Source organism: Gekko japonicus, unplaced genomic scaffold (assembly GCF_001447785.1).
Source record: "Gekko japonicus isolate JY-2015 unplaced genomic scaffold, Gekko_japonicus_V1.1 scaffold1371, whole genome shotgun sequence".
Classification (NCBI taxonomy): Eukaryota; Metazoa; Chordata; class Lepidosauria; order Squamata; family Gekkonidae; genus Gekko; species Gekko japonicus.
In genome coordinates this window covers 177,937-188,483 of record NW_015172596.1, presented here as the reverse complement: position 1 = coordinate 188,483, position 10,547 = coordinate 177,937, and the positions used below count along the sequence as shown (strand labels likewise).

The window sequence follows — 10,547 nt, the reverse complement described above, 5'->3', positions numbered from 1 at the left end:
TTCCAGCTCCTGCCAACCTAGCAGCTCGAAAGCAAGAAATTGCAAGTAGATAAATAGGTACCGCTTCGGTGGGAAGAAAACAGTGTTCCGTGCGCCTTGGAGTTTAGTCATGCCGGCCACATGACCACAGAAATGTCTTTGGACAGCGCTGGCTCTTCGGCTTGGAAACGGAGATGAGCACCGCAACCCTAGAGTCGGATTAGCCTGGCTTTCGAGCAAGGGAAACCTTTACCTTTTTAATTAAGCAGAGCTGTTTGGCCACCACCCTCCTTTGCAGAGTCTTTCTTGGTGGTCTCCCACCCAGGTACGGACACTGCTTAGCTTCCGAGATCCGATGAGATCAGGCTACACCATGTTGCCTTCTCTTCCTCAGTGGGACTTGTCCCCAGAAAAAAAAAAACGTTCTGAGGATTAGTACGGTGACTACCTGAAACCTTTTGCCTGAAGAGGCTGGTGATGGAACTTGGAACGTTCTGCATGCAAAGCCGATGCTCTGCCCCTGAGCTGCAACTAGGGTTGCCAGTTCCGGGTTGGGAAATACCTGGAGATTTTTTTGGGGGGGTGGAGCTTGGGGAGGGCAGGATGTGAGGAGAGGAGGGACTTAGCTGGGCATAATGCCATTGCCTACCCTCCAAAGCAGCCATTTTCTCCAGGGGGACTGATCTCTGTTGCCTGGAGGTCACTTGTAATAGCTGGAGGTCTCCAGGTGCCACCTGGAGCTTGGCAACCCTAGGGTTGCCAGGTCCCCACTGGCCACCGGTGTGGGATGGGGGGTAGGGTGGCTAGATCCAGGTTGGGAAACCCCTGGAGATTTGGGGGTGGAGCCTGGGGAGGACAGGGACCTCAGTGGGTACAAGGCCATCCTCTAAAAGCATCCGTTTTCTCCAGGTGAGCTGATCTCTGTAGTTCTTGAGATGAGCTGTAATTCTGGGGGGTTCCCAGGTCCCACCTGGAGGCTGACATCTCTATGCAACCCCCTGGTCAGAACGGTGAATGACTTGAGGCAGGGCTCTTTCTGTAGAAAAAGCCCAGCAGGAACTCATTAGCATAATAGGCCACACCCAGCAGCAGACACTCATTAGCATATTAGGCCACACCCTTGACAGCACAGCTCATTAGCACATTAGGCCACACACCCATGTTACCAGACGTGTGGTCATCCAGCCACACCCACCTTTTGCTTCTTATTCTGTTTACCTTGTTGTCAAAACCCAGAGGGTTTTTTTTGTAGCAGGAACTCCTTTGCATGTTAGGCCACACACCCCTAATTGTAGCCAATTCTAATGAGTTTCTGCTGTTGGGTGTGGCCTATTATGCTAATGAGTTCCTGCTGGGTGTGGCCAGCTCAGGAGCCAGCCGGAACTCCGTTCCTGTGCGTTCCTGCCCAAAAATAGCCCTGGCTTGAGGTAATATACTAGAAGCTCATTCTTCCCATGTGTTCCAAAGCAATTCTTCCTGTAATCTTATGTCTGGATTGGCGGTGGAAAGTGTCGTCAAATCATAGCCAATTTATGGCGACCCCTCCCCCTCGTAGGGTCTTCACAGCAAGAGGCCAACAGAAGTGTTTGGCCATTGCCTGCCTCTGCATGCCAAACCCTGGAATTCCATGATGGTCTCCCATCTATGTACTAACCAAGACTGACCCTACTTAGCTTCTGAAATCTGATATGGTCAGGCTAACCTGGGCCGTCCAGGTCAGGGTGTGTCTTGATTAGTCGGTGTAAAAAAATCCAGCGGAAGAGAAACAGTGTCAGGTCCCACTGAAATTCAACGGAGCACACACTTATAGAAAGGTATTACTTTATTGAAGCCATGAGTCACTGCACAGAAGAACTGTTCAGAATAACCCTAACGACTTGAGCTGGAGAGGTTAAAGCAATTTCATAATAAATGCGGCCAATGGCTATGATTCCCGCCCGCGCCTAAGAAGCAGTTTTACGCGCTCAAAATCCCTGGGAACTCAACGGTAACTGTGTTATCATTACTTAACACTTCCCACGGTTTCTACTCGTTAAAGCAAAGCAAAGAAGAGCACACCACATCTCTGAACCACCTGTGACCTTGAAGATGATAATGTTACCGCAGACAGGCCTTGCGTACACTAACAAGAATGCAGCTATGAATATATGCGCATGGGTATATGAACGGACGTTGGGAAAGGGGGGCAAATACATAACACACTACTGTGGCATAGACAGGTATGTAGGTGCATACAGAGACATGAAGAACAATTGGCAGCTTGCTGACAAACAGTTTCCCTCTCACAGATACACACACACACACACACACACACACCATTCCCCTTTGGTCTTGATGCCCAGTTGCCATCTACTCTTCCGGCTTCTCTCCTTATGGGATTCCGCTTCCTGCCAAGACTCTATTGAAAACAGGAGTGAGACTTCAGGAGCCTCACGGCTGACACACACCTGGCTCTGCGAAGGATCTAGTCTGTCACGTCTAGGTTTGGATGGTTGCCTTCAAAAAGAGAGATGTGGCGTTGGCTCAGGTGAGCTGAAATCAACAGTCTTTCGGCCTCCGGGCCAATCATCCCGTTAAGCCAAGCAGGCCTCAGGGTGTCCTCCTTCACCCGATTCGTCCTCCCTCAAGAGGGCTCTGATCTGTTTCTTCAGATGCTGAGCCCTTTCCCAGGCCTCCGGGCAGGCTCCCGTGTCTTTTGTTTCCGGCAGGACCTCCAGCACCGAGTGCAAGGCGTCTGCATTCTTGACGGACTCCATCTGTTCCGGGTCGGCTTTGATCTCCTCCACCCAGTCCAGGTAGGCCTGGAGCAGCCCCATGTCGGTGAGGAAACTGCTGATGATCTTGAGGTCCGGCTTTCTGCGGCTCAACTCTGAGAGGATTTGCTTCCCAGCTTCGCTCAGCCGGTTCCCCACGATGCTGGGGGGGGGAACCATGAAGATAAGCACGGTAAAGAGCACAGGGTGGGAAAAGTCAGTATCACAGAAATGAGAGCTAAACAAACTGTTCTTAATGTTACCCCAGAAATGCCTCCCAAATAGGGTTGCCAACTTAGGGTTAGGAAAATCCTGGAGATTTGGGGGGGGGGCCTGGGGAGGGTGGGGTTTGAGGAGGGGAGGGACCTCAGCTGGGTACAGTGCCATAGAGTCCACCCTCCAAAGCAGCCATTTGCCCCAGGGGGACTGACTGCTATCGTCTGGGGATCAGTTGTAGATTTGGGCGGTCTCCAGGTGCCATCTGGAGGTTGACAACCTTAGGACCAATCTATGTATTACTATAAATAGAGCCTAACGTCCATGTTTAGAACAGCACAGTAGTGGTCTACTCGAACACTGTAAGTACAAAGAAGGCACTCATGTAAGACCCTCTGTGACGTCCTCCTTATTGGGGAGGACTAATTTCACTTTAAAAGTGTTCTTTATTTTTCTTTTACTGGGTATATACGGCTGCCACCAGGAAATTTTAAGGATTTCCAAACCTTTATGCTTTTACTGTTGCTCCTTTTAATTTGGTAGACCGAGTTCAAGGCTTACAAGTATCTATGTGGTCCTGGGAAGTATTTCACTCAGAGCTGGTATAAACTTGGATGAAAGAGGATTTATTGAAATAACTACTAAATAAGAGGGTTGTACAATGTAACTAGTCATGTATAAATGATGAACAATTGCTTTGGTATCACACAATCTTATCCCTCACTAACAGGGATCTTTCAGGTAACTTTGTAACACTTAAGCCGAAGAGCCAGCGCTGTCCGAAGACGTTTCCGTGGTCATGTGGCCGGCATGACTAAACACCAAGGTGCACGGAACGCTGTTCCCTTCCCACCGAAGTGGTCCCTATTTATCTACTTGCAATTTCTTGCTTTCGAACTGCTAGGTTGGCAGGAGCTGGAACTAGAGACGGGGAGCTCACTCCGTCATGCGGCGCACCCGGGTCTTGAACTGCTGAACTACTGACCTTCCACAGCCTGCAGTTCAGCGTCTTAACCACTTGAGCCACCGCAGCTCCTTACTTTGCCTTAGAGAGGGCTAATTTTGGTGAAGCCTCAAGGGGAGCTATCTAGGGTCGCAAACCCTGGGCAGGGAAATACTTGGAGGTTTTGGGGAGTGGAGCCTGGAAAGGGTGGGTTTTGGGGAGGGGAGGGACCTCGGCAGGGTATAATGCCATAGAGTCCACCCTCCAAAGCAGCCATTTTCCCCAGGGGAACTGATCTCTGTTGTCTGGAAATCGTCATAATAGCATGAGATCTCCAGGCCCTTCCTGGAGGTTGGCAGCCCTAGAGATACCCTAGAATTTTTTCTTGGCCGCTTTGGCACAGAGAAAACTGCCAGGTTGCTGGCTGACATTGGAAGGAAGCTGCCCTCCGGCGGGCACCTCAAACATGACTTTGCCTCTGAATTGTTTGCAAACTCTTTAAGGGCTCCCCCTCCGCATCTATGTGTTATCTGGTGCATTAAGTCCTTTAGGAGGATGAACTTAAGAGTTGCCAACCTCCAGGTGGGTAGAAAACAGTCAATGACAACCGTGCTATATTTACGAAGGGAATATCACTCTTTTTAGATTTTTTTTAAAAAGATGATAATTTTTGTACATTCACACAAGAATAAACATCACAAAATGATTCCACAATGTTGACAACGACAGAGGTAGCTAAGCAAGAGAAGATTTCACAGAGTATGAGCATTATGCAGGGAGGCAGTGTGCAGTGATGAGCGTTGAGCAGGAAAGGGTTCACCGAGTCTACACGTATTCAGCTCTGAAGAAGCCTACTGAAAGAGGTGTCGGAGCAAGCCTGTCTGCAGATCGGTGACCTTTTATGCTCTTTGTCTACAATCCAACACTAGTACAAGAAAGACACAAAGAACCCTGTTTCCCCGAAAATAAGACCTACCCCAAAAATAAGCCCTAGCAGGATTTCTATGCATTTGTGGTATAAGCCCTAGTGTGTCTTCTTGAGAAAAAATAAATATAAGACAGTGTCTTATTTTCGGGGAAACACGGAAGATGTATTGTTTGTTGCACTTGATTTGCTTTAGATGATGCTTCAGGTGAAGTGGACCAGGCAGACTCCCGCAATAGAGAACTTTAGATTACTGGATTGTGCTTGTCAACATTCTGGAATCATTTTTTTAAAACGTTTATTCTTGTGTGAATGTACAGCAATGTGTTATTTTTTAAGAAGAAGAAGAAGAGATTGGATTTATACCCCGCCCTTCATTACCCAAAGGAGTCTCAGAGCGGCTTACAAACTCCTTTCCCTTCCCCCTCCCCACAACAGACACCCTGTGAGGTAGGTGGGGCTGAGAGAGCTCTGATAGAAAGTGCTCTTTTTCAAGAACAGCTCTTATCAGAGCTACGGCTTGCCCAAGGTCATCCAGCCAGGTGCAAGTGGAGGAGTGGGGAATCAAACCCGGCTCTCCCAGATTAGAGTCCGTGCACTTAACCACTACACCAAACTGGCTCTTTATTTAATAGTAGCAAGTACATGTAACATCAGAAATACAGCTTAGGTACATGTAATAAAACTTACATAACAATGTAGACGCGATATTAACGAAAAATACAGTTTAACAAAGAACTTCATTAAGAAGAGGAGGAGGAGGGGGAGAGATTGGATTTATACCCCGCCCTTCACTCAGCGTCTCAGAGCAGCTTACAAACTCCTTTCCCCTTCCCCTCCCCCATTAACATAAAACATCCTATGATATGTATCAATACAGCAGATTTATAGTATCCAAAATCAAGGAATATTCAGGTTTAGTGGACAAATAGTCCAGGAAGGGGAACCAGATTGAGGTAAATTTTGAATCAAACGGTTCTGTAGCCTTAGAAAGAAGAGAATCCGTACGTTTGTCCATCAGATAGAAACCACAGACTTTATGTAGCCAGGCTGGCAATGTATTATTTCCCCATGATTTTGCAATTAACAGTCTGGCGGCTGTGCGGCATAAAAGGAGAATCAGTTCCTTATGTATTCATATTTATCTATTTTTTAATATCTAAAAAAAAGGAGTGATATTCCTTTTGTAAATATATCACGGTTGTCAGTGACTATTGTCCACTCACTTATCCCGCGATCTCTCTTTGGTTGACCTCAGTGACCCCTGATCTCCACACTACAGAGATTGATCCCTTTGGAGGAAATGGCTGCTCTGGAAGGTGGACTCTATGGCATTATATCCTGCCGAGGCCCCTCCTCTCCCCCAGCCCTGCTTTCTCCAGGCTCCACCCCCAAATCTTCAAAAAAGTTTCCCAACCTGGAGTTGGCAACCCTAGGATGGAGGTCCCTGGGAAGGAATGGAGTGGACTGAGTCCTACCAGGTCTGGGTTGGAAAATACCTGGAGACTTTGGAGGTGGATCCAGGAGAAGGCGGGGTCTGGGGAGGGGAGGGGCCTCAGCATGGCCCAATGCCATAGAGTCCACCCTTCAAAGCAGCCATTTTCTCCAGGGGAACCAATCTAGGTCAGGTAGAGATCAGATGTAGAGGTGGGAGATCTCCAGGCCCCACCTGGAGGCTGGCAAACCTATCCTACCCTGAGGACATTATTGTGAATGAAACAGTCTAAAGGGAGTGTTATAGATAGCCAGTCCTCTTAAGACAGATATTCTGTTTCCTTTCCCCTTCAACTCGTTTTTGAGGAAGAACATTTTTCACATCACTGCACGCATCTTCTCGAAACCTTTCGTTTATAGGAAGCTTCTCTCTGGCCAGAGTCCCGCTGAACAGGGGAACCCTTGAACCGTTACAAGCAGACACAAAAGCTTGGGACACACATGAGAGCATTCGGGTTTCTGTTTGTTCGCCTCTTCTGATGCAGGGTTGCCAGCTTCCAGGTGGGGCCTGGAGATCTCCCAGGATTCCCTCTGGTCTCCAGACAACAGAGATCGATTCTCCTGGATAAAATGGAGGATGGGCTCTGTGGCATTATACCTGGCTGAAGTCCCTCCTCAGGAATTAGGGGGTGCTAGCCTCCAGGTGGGGCCTGGGGAGCTCCCAGAATTCCAGCTCGTCTCCAGACTACAGAGATCAGTTCCCCTGGAGAAGATGGATGCTTTGGAGCGTGGACTCTGTGGCATTATACCCTGCTGATCTCCCTCCTCTTCCCAAACCCCACCTTCCCTAGGATACACCCCTAAAATCTCCAGGCATTTTCCAATACGGAGCTGGCAACCTTAATTGCTCTGGAGATCTCCTGGAATTACAACTGATCTCAAGATTGCGGAGATCAGTTCCCCTTGAGACAACGGACGCTTGGGAGGGTGGACTCTATGGCACTGTACCCCACTGAAGTCCCTGTCCTTCTTAGTCTCCACCCCCAAATCTCCAGGGGTTTCCTAACCTGGAGCTGGTAACCCTATGCCACCCCACACACACACAACAAATGAAGGGGGTTGCGGTATGACATAAACAAACACAATAGAACTACTGCAAATAGTGCAAATCATGCAAATTCTAATTTGTATTAATGCAACAATATTGAATCTAATCCATTGTGCACTTATGTTTTACAGAAAATAAGGATGTCACAAGATGAAACAAAGACGTCAGCAGATGAAACTGGACGAACTCCCCCGGAGTTAACATTCGTTTCGAGGTGTCTTTTTCATACATAAGACCTCATACAGCTGTGCATCCACATGATCACAAATCTTCCAAACTGGACTTTCCTTTGTTCCTATGCGTTTTGAAGTTACTCACAAACAGCTCTTAGCCAAAGACAAACTTATAAACAAAAAAATTCTTCAGCCATGCACATTACTTTCTTGCTGTACAATGGTTATATAATTCATATTGGTAATCTTCTCACTTATCTGCTGTTAACCTATTCAGTTTCGTTGTTTTTTTGTTTTTGTTTTTTGTAAGTCAAAATAATAAAAAAAATTAATTTAAAAAAAAACAGCTCTTAGCCATAATATCAAAACCGGGCGGAAGAGCTGTTTGTGAGTAACTTCAAAATGCATAGGAACAAAGGAAAGTCCAATTTGGAAGATTTGTGATCATGTGGATGCATGATCATGTTGATGAGGTCTTATGTATGAAAAAGACACCTCAAAACAAATGTTAACTCCGGGGGAGTTCGTCCAGTTTCATCTGCTGACGTCTTCATTTCATCTTGTGACATCCTTATTTTCTGTAAAACATAAGTGTACAATGGATTAGATTCAGTATTGTTGCATTAATACAAATTAGAATTTGCATGATTTGCACTATTTGCAGTAGTTCTACCCCACACACACACACACACCAGTGGCCTGGGGGGGACCTAGCAACCCTACTCAGAATCCCCCCCCCCCGATCCCCAGGAATTTCCCAGTCCAGAGTTGACAACCCTATGACGTGCAGAAAGTCAGCTCAGGGGTGGGGGTGGGCACAAGCTCCGGATACTTCTGATGCCCACTCACTTCCTCCTCCTGCCTTGCATTCTCTGTTTTGCACTGATTAGTAGAAAGCAGAAGCGCGCGCTCACCCACTCGCTTGCCCCCACTCCCTGCAAAGTGGCCCTCGGAGACAGAACATCTTGGGGAGTTGGGCTGCAAAAACTTGGATTCCAAGCGTTCTGCCTGGGACCCGGAACTGCCCCCCCCCCCCCAACAGGCCAGAGGGAAGAGGCCAAGGAGGATTCTAGAGGAAGCACAGCAAAGAGTAGATGCTTTCCGTGGGATTCTGTGTCTGGCACTAGGAGAAACGGGATGCTGAGCACGGCTCGGCCAGGGGGATGGTGACTGCAGCAACATCTGTGTGAGACCTATAGTGGTGCAGCGGCTGGAAGGTAAGTTTTAAAACAGTGGGCCAGTTTCGGACCTGCCACAAATCTTATTAGGTAATGTTGGGTTCCGATCAGTGTTCCCTCTAAGCTGAGTTTGTGTGAGCTAGCTCACAGTTTTTTAGCCTCCGACTCACACATTTTTGTCTTCGCTCAGGAAGGAGGGCTCCAGAGCAGTAGCCAAATCGCTCGCTCGCAACTTTAATGCCAGTAGCTCACAAAGTAGAATTTTTGCTTGCAAGAGTCCACATCTTAGCGGGAGGGTTGGTTCTGACATGTATTCTTAGGAAAAATTATATACTTAAGCAGAGATGAAAACAGCCGAGCAATGAGTAAGAGTCAGAGTCCATGTGTATGTTTGAAAAAAAAAATAGCTTCACTAGAACTAATATGGGGAAAAGGTAAACGGGATGCAAAACAACAAACACTAGATCCTACATGTTTATTGCTAGAAGAATACTACATGAATGATGCCTCTTCTTCCCCCAATGTTCCCTCTAAGCTGTGGAGTTTTGTGAGCAAAAATTCTACTTTGTGAGCTACTGGCATTAAATTTGTGAGTGAGCGATTTGGCTACTGCATAAATTAGTTTGCTCTGGAGCCATCCTTCCTGAGCTGAGACAAAAATGTGTGAGCCAGAGGCTAAAAAAGGTGAGCTAGCTCACACTAACTCAGCTTAGAGGGAACACTGGAAGAGACCCCAATAAGCTAAATAGCCAATATATTGATTTCTGATCACAAAACTAAAGTTCAGGTCATTTAACTAAGACCTCCTACAAGATTTGGGGGCTTTTCTCACTTAGTAACAGATTGGATACAATAAATACATGTTAACTTCCTGTTGATCAAACAAACAAAGGAAACTCTATAATTACTAAAGTATTTTAACTTGCTAAACCCAACAGGTCCTGACCTGCCTAACCCAGGCTAGCCTGATCTCTTCGGGTCTTGGAAGCTAATCATTGTGGGACCTGGTCATTACTGGGATGGGAGGCCACCAAAGACGTCCAGGGTCATGACACAGAGGCAGGCAATGGGAAACCACCTCTGAACATCTCTTGCCTTTGAAAACTCTACGGGATGGCCGTAAGTCAGCTGTGACTTGACGGCAAGGGAACTGGCCTGCTTGCTTTCTCAGCCCAACCTGTTTCCACCAGATCTCGGGTGATTCTGCATCTAGCATTCGCTCCACATTTTCTCAACTGGGACGAAAAAGTGCAGCTTAGAACCACATTCCAATATCCTGGGGCAACACGTACTGACTGCAAAGTCACCCCTGAATGGTCATCAAACGGCCATAAATCTATGCAGAAGGTACCATAATCAAAGGAAGTGAAAGCGCCACGGTCGGAGTGTGGAGGCTACCATAAAATGCGATGATCAAAAGAAGTGGAAAATATATATATATATTCCGCAGGTTAGGAAAGGCACAAACAGGTATAGGAAAAAGCCTGCATGGTTAACAAACAAAGTAAGGGAAGCTGTAAAAGGTAAAAAGGATTCCTTTAAGCGGTGGAAAGCTAGTCACAGTGAGGCTGATAAAACGGAACACAGGCTATGGCAAATAAAATGCAAGTCTGTAATCAGGCAGGCAAAAAGGGAATATGAGGAGCAAAAAACGTAAAGACCAACAATAAAACTTTCTTCAAATACATTAGAAGCAGGAAACCAGCCAGGGAGGCAGTGGGGCCCTTGGATGACCAAGGGGTAAAAGGAGTACTGAAGGATGATAGGGAAATGGCTGAGAAGCTAAATGCATTTTTTGCCTCTGTCTTCACTGTGGAAGATGAGAAGTGCTTGACCAC

General features: G+C 47.0%; 1 protein-coding gene across 1 annotated transcript in view; it reads right to left on the bottom strand.

Annotated features, from left to right (window-relative positions):
• Positions 1-2,552: 2,552 nt before the first annotated feature.
• The window catches only part of LOC107119108 (NACHT, LRR and PYD domains-containing protein 12-like), a 41,473-nt gene continuing 33,478 nt past the window's right edge, over positions 2,553-10,547 (bottom strand). Inside the window, exon 8 of the mRNA XM_015421551.1 lies at positions 2,553-2,895. Coding sequence (XP_015277037.1) covers positions 2,553-2,895 — 343 coding nt within the window. The remainder of the gene's footprint in view (positions 2,896-10,547) is intronic.